Raw genomic sequence first — 12,218 nt, 5'->3', positions numbered from 1 at the left:
AACAATGCGGGCTTAGGGGTGTCAACCCCCTGCATAGTCGAAAATCCACGTGTAACTTTGACTCCCAAAAAAACTTAACTACTAATGGCCTACTGTTAACCTGAAGCCTTACCAAAAATGGAAAGTCAATTAACACAGATTTTGTATGTTTTACATAGTATATACTATACTCTTACAATAAAGTAACCTGAAGAAAAAGAAAATTATATTTAAAAAAATCATAAGGAAGAGAAAATACATTTACAGTATTGATTTTTAAAAAAAATCTGCATGTAAGTGGACTCACACAGTTCAAACCCATGCTGTTCAGGGGTCAGCTATATTTTAGCCAATTGATTTTGCCTATAATTTCCTTTAAAGACGGATATCTAAATGAATCTAAAAGACTTCTTTCAATAAGTATAAAATAAAAATTGGTAAGAAAACATTTTCAAGTCATTTCCCTTTCCTCACTTTTCAAAAATTATTTTTAATTGTAGTAAAGTACACATAACACAAAGCTTACCATCTTAACCATTTGTACGTGTACAGTTCCATGGTATCAATAAGTATATTCACATTGTTGTGCAACCATCACTGCCATCCATCTCTAAGGAAGTATTTTTGTCATGCTCTAATTAGTAGTGCATCATACAATTAATGACAACTTGGACTTCATAAAGATACCGCCACATAGTGGTCGCTGGAGACAAAATGCAGTCCTCCCCTGGGGAGCTCCACTGCCTGCCAGAAAGCAGGGCTTGAACCCTGAGGCTCTGACAGGAACACTTTCTTCCTTCTTTGGCTCAAAGGCTACTACTAGGGCCCCAGTCATGGTTGGAGCTCTCCCCTCCTCCCAGATGGGCCCAGACCAGAAAGTGGCTAAATTGCAATCTCTCCCTCTGAATCTCTTCCTAGAGCATTGCGAATGCCTGAGTTTGGGGAGAATTGGCTATGGGCAGAGAACCAAGGTTCCAGGTAAGAGCTGTGCCCTGGAAAAGGAGAGGGGGCAAGCAGGTCCAGGGGGAGCTTTGCCTGAAGTAATCGGAAACCTACTGGGCGCTGGACTCAGAGTGGGCAGATGGGTGTAGGAAATGTGGAGTTCATGTCCATCCCAGTCTTCTGTCCATATGGATTTATCTCAGCCTCTGGCAGGAGGCTAGGGTGGAGAAGGAAGTTATCTTTATTCAGAAGATAGCCGAGCTTCTACCCGTGTATCAGGCACTGTTCTGGGCACTGGAAATACATCAGAGAACAAACTGCATAAGAATCCCTGCTTTTTTGGAGACTCCGTTCTGTTTGGGTCTCCTCTTTCTTCTTCTCCTCCTTCTCTCTTCCTACTCCTCACCAGCAGATTCGCAACTCTCAGTATATACCTGGATGATGCATTCTCAATTGCAACACACTTGCCTATTCATTATCTTGCTCCATCTTCAAAACAACTTTGTGGGGTGGGCATCATTACTCTCATTGTCTGGATGGGGAAACTGAGGCTCAGAGTGTGACTTGGCAGTGTAGGGTGTGGTGGAAAGCTCCAGATCAGGTCATAGTCCCAGCTCAGCTACTAACTTTCGGAACCACCTTGGGTGAGTCACTTGCCATCCCTGGGCCTCGATGTCCCTGCACCCCCATGATACAATACAAGGGGCTCCACTGTACAGCCTCCAATCCCTCCCAGATTTCCATTCTTGGGATTGTGACTTGCCTGGGGACATGCTGGCCAGGAGGTAGAGCAGGGTCCAGAAGCCAGTCCTCCTGACCACACTCTGAGCCTGTGCCTGCTTTTTGATCCCCAGGAGATGGAGTAAGGCTGGAGGGATTAAGGAAGAGCAGGGCATGAGGCCTGGGGACTCTCAGACCTAAATGCCTCCTAGAATCCAGGCCAGAGCAATTGATGGCAGGAGGTGGCGTTGCCCAATGCTGGGCTGAGAGGGCACCAAGGCTGGAGAGTCATCAAAAATTGCAGCCTCCCTGAGCCTACACAGCTCACTGCCCCAAAGAAATGATCTTCCCCAGAGACCTGCGTGGCTTTGAGCTCCAGGGGTTGCCTAGAGCTTGTCACAGATCTTGGAACCTTAACATGTGGGTTTGAGGAGACCTGTTTTCCTCCTCAGAGTATAAATAATCCTATTAATAACAGCTGATATTAATTGATGGTTTACTATAAGCCAGGCGCTGCTTTGAGCACTTTATTTATATTATTTCATTTATTCCAAACCCCAATCCAATAATGTAAGTTTATTTCCCCCTTTTTACAGAGACAGACAAGAAAGGACTCACAAAGATGGATGAGCATGATGCTGTAATGAAAGCCTGCACCTTCCTTGGTTGACCCCCCGAGGTTGGCTCCACCAGCCAGGGCCAGGGACCCAAAGCCATGGAAACCACCCCCTGCCTTCAAGCTATGAGAGCTGCTATTTGGCTGGGGTTCCAGGGAAGAGGTTATGTTTAATGACTTACGGGTGATTGATTGTAAGAAAGTGACCAAAGAAGGAACACACAACCTTTCTGCTTTGGAAGGTTCGTGTCACAAGCCAACCAGTTGTTTTCCATCCCATTCAAGAAGGAATAATTGGAGGTCAGACATCAGGAAGGACTTCCCAATCACCAGAAGAGGTAGTGTTGACATCCACTCTCATGGTTAGTTTTGGGTAAAGTGTTGCCCCTGCCTTGGCCAACAGTTTGAGTCAGAGAGGAGGGGTTTGGCACAATCTCTACAGAATCCCCATTCACAGAGTCCATGGGGGCAGGGGACCGCCCTGGGGCAGCAACCTTGGGGTAACCGAGGGAACAAACACGGAAACACAGGACGTCAGTCCTTATCTGTAGCTTATTAATGGGGAACATTAGTCAGCTGTGAAGGCCAAGATAGAGTGATAGGCATGCAGTGGGCCGGGGTGGGGAGTGGAGGTAGCGGTCAGCCATAGAAGAGAGGAGGATTGGCCCAAATTCCACTTCCACCCCACGTGTCCAAATCCAGGATGAAAGGGCCCTATAAATGCCCATGGCCCAGCCTCCACAGGGACCCTGAGAAAGAGAGAGAGGGAGAGGGAGGAAGAGAGGGAGAGAGCCACAAGCCCCCTGCCCCGAGACAGCTGGGCCATCCCTCGGAAGGCCCCACAGCATGTGGGAACTCCGGTCCATAGCCTTCTCCAGGGCTGTGTTTGCAGAGTTCCTGGCCACACTCCTCTTTGTCTTCTTCGGCCTGGGCTCAGCCCTCAACTGGCCACAGAACATGCCCTCTGTGTTGCAGATTGCCGTAGCCTTTGGCTTGGCTATCGGCACCCTTGTGCAGGCTCTGGCACACATCAGCGGGGCCCACATCAACCCTGCCGTGACTGTGGCCTGCCTGGTGGGCTGCCATGTGTCCTTTCTTCGAGCTGCCTTCTACGTGGCTGCCCAGCTGCTGGGGGCTGTGGCAGGGGCTGCCCTGCTCCATGAGATCACACCCCCAAACGTCCGAGGAAACCTGGCTGTCAATGCTGTGAGTAACTGGAATTTGATCCATTCCACATGGGGCAGATCGTGGGGAGTCCCTTGTAGAGGATGAGATGAGAGGGAACAGATCTGGATGAGGGTCTGGGCAGGGAAAGACAGAGGGAGGAAGGGTTGGTAAAGATGCTGCAGGCAGGAACACAGCTGTCAAAGGAGAATCAAGGTAGAAGCAGCAACAATGCAGAGAGAAAGCAGGACATGTGTGCTTTTTGCCCTGGGCCTCATGTAGGAAGAGCAGCATCAAGGTCTCTATTGGACTCGATACCTGAATTACAGCAAGGTCAGGGCTAAGACTCAGCAGAAGACAGGGTCCCAAAGCAGATGTGGTTTCCTAGCTGGGAGGAACCTCAGAGTGTAAGTCCCAAGAGTCTTCTACAGGGAAGAAGGGTGCAACATTTCTTCAACATCTACTGTGTGCGGGCCTCAGGGCAAGTGCTTCTCATGAGCTTCGCATTGACATTTTGCAACAATCCTGCAAAGCTGAGATGGGTATATCTTTTCTTAAGGATATGGGAACTGAGGCCAGAGCCAGACTTCAAACCCAAGCTTGACTGCGAAACCCATGATCTTTTCACCTGAGCCATCGCCAAGGAAACTGAGGCTCAGGGAAGGGAAGTACAGGCCAAAAGTTCTATTGTTTGTCGATACCAGAGAAAACACCAGAATCCAAAGGAAAGCTAAAGGAGTGAGGTCTCTCCAGACCCTGGCGCCCATGAGCTAACTGCTAGTCAGGCAGATGCCACAGCCCCTCCTCCTCTATGCCCTGCCCTCTCCTCTTGGGTCTCTGCAAGGCCTGGACATCTGAGGGGATGGGTTGGGAGGGATGGTCTGTGCCCCCTCAGTATAACTCTCACTCCACACGACCCCCATCCCAAGCCTAGACAGCAAGTGCTTCTTTCATGCCTCCGTCCCCTGCATTTCTTGGCCCGCTCTATCTCTGGGCCACTGGATAAGAGCTCTGATACCTCTGAAGAGTCCTGCACAGTCTCTGTGGCTGTCTTCTCCTCTGCATGGGTGGTCCTTCCTCATAAGAGGGGCAGAAGTATCCCAACTGGGTAGCTTCTCTCTTCTACAAATTGGAAAATGTGATGAGGCTGGGAGCTCAGGGCTGAGAAGACACTAGAGTGGCCATGGTGGTGGACAAACTGAAGAGTGTGACCCTTTCCGTTGAATTAGTTCAGTTGGCAGCAAAGAGAGGAGCAGTTAGACTGAAAGAGGAACTTCCTGAGAGCATGGCCAAGAAAGTTTCAGAATGTGTGGCTAGGGAATCTCCTCTAACAGAGAGGCAGTGGGATTGCTAAAGGGACGTGGGGTTACCCTTCCTGCTCCTTCACCATTTCAGAGTTGACTGGGGCCCTCAGAATAAAATTGTCTGGAAAAGTTCCCCCAAGTTATTGCTTGGCATTTACTATCTTGAATAACCCTGCCTGGCTGGAAGGGGGAAGCAGTGGGGCTGCCTCAGCTGTCCTCTGAGGTCCCTAGGCCACCAGGAAGTTCTCACTGATGTGCACCTGCTCTGTGCCAGACCAGACATCATCTCATTTTTGGTATAATAGTGTAAGGTGAATTCTGTGATCCCTCCACCCTGAGTGGTAAATTGAGACTCAGCATTCAAATGACTCAAATCACAGAACCAGTAAGTGTCAGCGCCTGAAAATGGACCCAGAGCTGTCTGGCACCAAACCCATGTTCGCACTGTCTCTCTCACCAGATGGAATGAGGCTGGGGCTTTGCCTTTGTCATTTTTAGTCTTTAAACAGTCTTCCTGAATTTTACTATCCCCATTTTACAGAAGGAAAAACTGAGACTGAAGTAAATAGGACCCCACAATAAGTCAGAGGCCTCCAAAGTGTCTGCCTTTAAAGCTCTTTTCACTGTCCCCAACTAGAGGCTCTGACATTGGATCACAGGGAATTGAAGTTAGACCCTAGAGAGTCTCAAGGGTGACAGCCCAATGGCTAGGACCCAGGGGTGGGGGTTCAGAGCCTAAAGAAGGAACATGGGTGGTGAGAGCTGTCACAGCTCCTCCCCGTGCAGTGCCCAGCCCCAGAGGGAAAGGTGTAGGGCACAGGATGACAAAACCCAAAGAGAAATCCAGTGCTGGGTGCGGTCAGGTTATGAAATTGCCTCTTTACTTGGCCCCAAGTTCTCTCATCACCCAAGGCAGGGTCTGCTGGAACCCCAAGCACCCACATGGGTGTGGAGGCATTGCAGTATAGGGCTCTAGCACCCCCAGCCCAGCCTCCACAGGAAATACAAGGAGCAAACCCACAGGGCAAAACTGAGGCCTGTAATGCAGTGGGAAACAGGCAAAGGTAAGACGAAAAAGTCAAATGTTAGATTTGTGGGGTAAGGGGGCACACTAGAACCATCCCCAGATACAAGTCCCTAGACCCTGTCCATGGGAGCCCTTTGACCATTAAGAAGAAAGACAATGGGCCTCTTGTTACACAAGTATCTTATGGCCCAGGGAGAGAGGAAAGTCTTTCTATTAGCTAGCCTAAAATTTCCTACTATATTCAAAATCTCTCCCTTTCTTGTTCTTCAGGAAATGAATTCTGGACTCAGCATCCTTTTCTTCCCGCACTGTAGACACACAACCCCAGCCCCCAAATCTAAAGGGCTATAGAGTCAGTTTTCCTATCTCTGGCTGGGGGACCATAGGCAGTATTGGGGTCTATCCCTCTGCCTTTGGGCCACAGCCCAAGATGAAGCTGTAGGTAATGTGGGCTAAGGTGTTCTGGCTCACAGCCTGGAAACGTCTCTGGAGCCTTGACTGCAGGTGGGCAGAATGATGGAGCCAATGTAGGAAGATGCTCACTGTTTTTCCACCCTCCCTGTCTGTCCTCAGCTCGGCAACAACACGACAGCTGGCCAAGGAGTCACTGTGGAGCTATTCTTGACCTTGCAGCTGGTGCTCTGCATCTTCGCCTCCACTGATGAGCGCCGTGGAGACAGCCTGGGCACCCCCGCCCTCTCCATTGGCTTCTCTGTGACCATGGGCCACCTCCTTGGGGTAGGTTGTGGCTACTGGTTCCAGCCTCCCTCGAGGGGCAGACACACAGACTTTCCCCCAGAGAAGTTGACACACGGACCACTTCAGAAACTGCTACAGAACCCCCAAAAGTTATAGACACAAAGATGTCCCAGAAGGACAGATATACAGAACTCCCAAGAGGGACAGACATACCCCAGAGGGTTTGACTGCCAGATACCCCGAAGGGACACATACCACTCCAGCCTCAAATGAATACAGAGCCTTGTGAATATAACATGAACTTAATTGTCGGTGGCATGGACTCCCTCTAGGTTGAGGTCAAGCACCGGAGAAGGGTACAAAAACTCCCTGCCCAGTCATCACCTCCCTTCACTCCTTGAACCCTATCTTCCATTATAGATCTACTACACTGGCTGCTCTATGAATCCTGCCCGATCCCTGGCTCCAGCCGTTGTCACCGGCAAATTTGATGACCACTGGGTAATGGCTGAGACCTCCCTGCCTTCCTCTCCTCCAGAAACTCATCTCGGCAAAGGCTGGAATAGAGTGGGGTGGGGGCTCAGCAAACTCTGCACGCTTCTCTCTTCCTTGGGAGCCTTGAGTTTCACCCTACAGGTCTGATGCTAAAGACTCAGTTTCCACATCTGTAAGTGAGGATAATTGTAATTCTGGCCTCACTGGCATTTTGGAAGGATTAAGTGAGGTAGGTTACTGGTGTAAAACCGATCACTTAGAACCTGATAAATGGTAGTATTTATGCTAGCTAACATATATATTTTTATTCTTTAGCACTTATCTAGTGCTTAGCATGTACAAGGCCTTATTCTAAGTGCTTTGCCAATAGTAACTCATTTAGTTTTCACAACCACCTTAGGAGGCTAAGTATTATTATAATGAAAGGAAACTGAGGCACAGAGAGGGTAAGTAACTTGTCTAAGTTCACCCAGGAAGTCTGCTTTGGGACGCGCACCCTTAACCCCCAACGAAAAAGTCTTCCCCAGCAGCTCATGTTGTCATTACTAATTATATGATAGAATTTGGTAACCTTGATCGCGTGTGAGGCCCCTTTTCCCACGCGAGGTGGGGAGAGGAGCAGATCCCCAGGCTCAGAAGCGTACGCGGAGCGGTGGCGCGGCGGGCGCTGTCCTCCTGCCCCGTAACCCCCACCCCGCCCCAACCACCCCGGCCCCCGCCAACCCGGCCCCGCGCGCCCTGCGAGCCGCCCTCCCGCTCCCCGCAGGTCTTCTGGATCGGACCCCTGGTCGGAGCCATCTTGGGCTCCCTCCTCTACAACTACGTCCTGTTCCCGCCCGCCAAGAGCCTGTCGGAGCGCCTGGCCGTGCTGAAGGGGCTGGAGCCCGACACCGACTGGGAGGAGCGCGAGGTGCGGCGGCGGCAGTCGGTGGAGCTGCACTCGCCGCAGAGCCTCCCGCGGGGCAGCAAGGCCTGAGCGCCCCGGCCCGGCCCGGACGGCCCTGGGGAGCTCGGAGCGGCCGCCTGCGGGTCCAGATCGCGCCCGGACTGCGGGGCACCCGCCCCTCCCGCCGGCCCCGGCCAAGACACAAGGGCCCACCTGCCCCTCCTTCCCCCGGGTCCAAAGTTGGCCGCCAGTGCTGAGTAGCTGCTTCCAGGAGGGCACGGCCCGGCAAAGGATGCGGGGCTGGCGGTGAGCCTGGAAGACTCCCGTCCAGAGGCTGCTGGCGGGAGAGGAGCCGACCCTCTGGCCCCTTGCGGGGAGCTAGGGATTTGGGGACCGAGCTGGGGAAGGAGGGTGGGTGAGCCGGCAGAGGAGGGTTTGGGAGAGCCTGCCCGCGGTACTGGCGAGGAGAAAGTGTACAGACCTCGCCTGGAAATTAGCTTTTGGGGGCCTGGAAATGAGCTTTTGCTAGTAGTGTGCAAATGTGTGTGTGTTCATCCCCGAGTGCCTCTCAGTCCCCCCAAGCGCAGGGTTGTGCATGCTCCTAAGGGTGAGCAGGTGTGCTGTGGTGGTGCAAATGTACACTTGCTGGTGACTTCTCACTGCCGCCTTGTCCCTTCCTCCCCCTCTGCAATAAATCCACTTCCTCTGCAGTGGATGAGTACTTGCCAGCGGTCATCCCCAGGAGCTCCAAGAGTGTGTTTTCAGGGAGAAGGGAAAGGGAGCATCTGGAGACCACTTTGAGAGGGCTGAAGGGAGGGTCTTGATTTCTCTATCCTGCCCCTGCTGGAAAATTTCCCTAAGCTGCAGCATTGGGACCCAAGACTTGTCAAGACTCATTGCTAAAGACTGAGAGAGGTATCAACCAGAGAATGGCTGGCTCCTTTAGAAGTGACCTCTGAGAAAAAGGAGGAATGGGTGGCCAAGGACCCCCTCTCTGCCCTGAGGGAGGATTTCTCCACAAGAGGAAGCAGGCATGTGTATGTGCATGCCATGTGTGTGCCTGTGACCACCCATCTCCAGGGTGGCTCCAGACCTAGAGATTAGCCTCCCACAGTGACAGAGAAAACAAAACCCTTTTTGGGGCCTCTGGCTTTGAATTGGGAGTGGGGAGATTTGCAACTAGACACTTCTTGAAAGGAGACACTCAGTTTCGCAAGTGAGCGCTCTCACCCAGCGCACACCTTTGGCTGGCTGGGCAAGGCACTCAGGCATGCAACCACAGGCACCAGGCAACACCCCTCCATTACCTATCCCACCATAGGCCCCCATCCCCAGGCAGCAGCTCTTCCTTCCCAGGAATCTCTCTTCCCCTCCCTTCCTCCTCCTCAGCCCCAGTGTTTTGCTCCCTTCCAGCCCCCACCACAGGACAGTTATTGTGGAGAAAGCAGCCTAGCACTCTTAGGACCAGAGAAGGGAAATTACTTGTCCAGGCAGAGGCAGATCTAGAGCCTGGGCTTCTAAATTTCCAGGCCAGTGCATTAACTGGGATTAACTGAGATTAAGTGAGATGATGCATGTAAAGATGCTGTGTGAACTGTAATTCCTTATACCATTATCACACATTATTGAAATCATTTCATTACTTCTGCTTCATGTGATAAGAACTCAGAAGGGGCCTGACCCTTGGCCTCTTCACCTCCTTTAGTTGGTGGTCAAAGCAAAGGAGAGTCCTGGGAACTCCAAGGTGCAGGCAGAAGATGGGTTTGGGGATGGCCCCGTCCTGGTCCAGCTTCTTAAACTCTCCGGACCTGAGTGGACCCTGACTCTTCTGTCCTTTCCTTCCTCCCCACCACCTGCTGCAAACTAATGTAAGAGTCACACCTTGAGTCCCTTTTTCCATCTTCTCTGTTGCCTCCATGCTTTCAAGGCTTTTATCTGTGTCTGCCCCACAACACACCAAACAGCCACTGTGCACTGGACTCACCAGCCCCTTCCTGCCTTCTACTCCCTTTAGAGATGGACCACATGAGAGGAACATCAGTGTAATGGTGCACACCTTTGTATCTATGTCTTTTTTGTCTTCCTTGACTAAAGCTCCCTTTGGGATCAGAACAAGTCTGCCGTGGGCTATGAGTGCTGTAAAGATGACTCTCCCAAACTTCCTATAGAGCTGGTGACAGCCAACTGGCCTCATTACTGGGGGAGGGGTCAAGTCAGAGACCAAAGTGACCTCCGGGGCTGTATTCCTAGCTGAGTGTCCTTGCTCTGGAAATTTAAAGACAGCAAGGCACTGAGTGTTCAAAGCCTGGATGTGTCTCAGGCACTTCGTCCTCCTGCTCCCCCACCTCACCCCAACAGATCCCTCTGGAAATTGCTAAGAATTTCTCTCTATGTCTGTTTCACTTCCTGGATTTCATTTCCCCAGTTCCAAACTAAATGTGAGATGCCTACCATTTCCAGCCCATATTGGGGTCACTAAGGTCAGAGGTCAAAGCAGGATTCAAAGTGATGGGACACAAACATCTCTTGTGTCCTGGCCTCTGGGCTGTGCGCTTTACATGTATTAGCTCATTTCATCCTCCTAAAACTTCAGGCAGGATAGGGAATAATGGCTCTCAGCCATGCAGGTTTTATTATTTCCAAAGCAATCCCTTATGTGAGATGGGCAGAACAAATACAGCCATGTGTCACATAACGACGTTTAGGTCAATGACTGACCACATGTATGACAGCGGTCCCATAAGATTATAATAGAGCCGAAAATTTCTACTAGTGACATCGTAACCATTGTAACATCGTAACATCATAGCTCAACACATTACATGTTTACAGTGATGCTGATGTAAGCAAATCTACTGTGCTGCCAGCCTATAAAAATATAATACATACAATTATAGTAGTAGGCTACACCATCTGGGTCTCTGTTAGTTTACTCTATGGTGTTTGCACAATGACGAAGTCGCCTAAAAATGCATTTCTCAGAACATAATTCTTATTGTTAAGTGGCACACGACTGTACTGTTCTTTTATAGATTAATAAACTGAAACTAAGAGACTAATCTAAAGTCACACAGCTCTATAATAGTGGAGCCAAGACTTGAACTCAGGTGTTTTTATTCAAAACCCCATGATCTTTCCACTCAGAAGCCAAAGGAGACCAAGTCTGGTTTGAGGCAAGTCCTAGGCCCCTCTTGGAAGCCCCTGGCAAAAATTAGAACACAAAACAGCGCCTATCCAGCCCAGCCCACTGACTTGTGGTGGACACAGGGCCTTGGGGAGCGCTGAGGCAGGGCAGGGCAAAAATGACAACATGGAGTGGTTTCTGCACTTGAAAAGTACCCATTCTGGAGGAGGGTGGAGGTCAGACACACCCCAAACCAGACAGAGGCCAGGCAGCATAGAGGCAGGTGAACAGGCCTCCAGGTCCCCAACCTGGAAACAGAGGGGCCCTGAGCTAAGGGGAAGAGATGGCTGAGCTTGAGGGGGCAGGTGGATAGGCCCAGTTCCCAGCCGCATCCCTTCCCACATTCCCACTTTGTGCCAGATGACTTTGTACTTGTAAGTATCACTTTGATGCTGTTTTGTATCTTTAAGCTGTGATTATGTATATATGCAATGTCTCCCAACCAGACTGTAAACCCTTTAGGGACAGGGCTCCTTCCAGTTCTTGGATGGCATTCTCCTGTCTATCTTCCCTCATCTGTCTTGTCTAGCACAGTGCTCTGCAGATAGTAAGCTTAATAAATGCTCATTTGCCAATAAATGCTATTTCTTCCACAACTTAGAAATGGTCAATACGGTCGAAGGTACAAGAAGACAGACTGGGGTCTCTGGCATGTCCTGTGTTCCCCAGAGCTGCTCTTAGGAATGGTGCAAAGGAAATACAATGCTCAATTAATTGGTGGCAAATTCTAACTGTCATCCTGGCCAGATGAGCATCCAGGGGGTGAACCATGTGGCATCATGGAGAGGGCATGAAGACATGGGCAGGCTGTGTGGCCTGCAGACAGAGCAATGAACAGCCCTCTTGGTTCCCTTGTGATGGCTCGGGAAGTCAGGGTAGAGACCTTCAGAGTCTGGGACAACACCTAGCACTCAACATGTCTGAAACTGACTGCCTGCTCTTCTCCCTAAATCTTCTCTTCCCACAGTCCTTTCCTCTAAACTGATAGCAACTCCATCCTTCCAACTGCTAAGGCCAAAAAGCTCATCATCCTTCACTCCTCATTCTCACACACCACGTGAGTGCCATTGGGGAATCCTGTCTATTCTACTTCACAAGGGATCCAGAATCCTATCACCCTCACCTTTAGTAACTCCCCACCCCAGTTCCAGGCCACCATTGTCTCTTCCTGGATAGGTGACGGCTAGTCTCCCTGCTTCCAT

At 50.7% G+C, this 12,218-nt stretch overlaps 1 protein-coding gene across 1 annotated transcript; it reads left to right on the top strand.

The window, feature by feature from the left end:
- The first annotated feature begins 2,992 nt into the window (after positions 1-2,992).
- Positions 2,993-11,612, top strand: AQP2 (aquaporin 2). Its single transcript, XM_016151806.2, has 4 exons — positions 2,993-3,463; positions 6,326-6,490; positions 6,872-6,952; positions 7,713-11,612. The coding sequence occupies exons 1-4, from the start codon at positions 3,104-3,106 to the stop codon at positions 7,920-7,922; spliced, it is 816 nt and encodes a 271-aa protein (XP_016007292.1). The 5' UTR covers positions 2,993-3,103; the 3' UTR covers positions 7,923-11,612.
- Positions 11,613-12,218: the final 606 nt, after the last annotated feature.

The sequence above is a fragment of the Rousettus aegyptiacus genome, unplaced genomic scaffold (genome assembly GCF_014176215.1).
Source record: "Rousettus aegyptiacus isolate mRouAeg1 unplaced genomic scaffold, mRouAeg1.p scaffold_m13_p_2, whole genome shotgun sequence".
NCBI classification, from domain to species: domain Eukaryota; kingdom Metazoa; phylum Chordata; class Mammalia; order Chiroptera; family Pteropodidae; genus Rousettus; species Rousettus aegyptiacus.
Note: the sequence above shows the minus strand (reverse complement) of the source record. Positions and strands in the feature narration are given on the sequence as shown.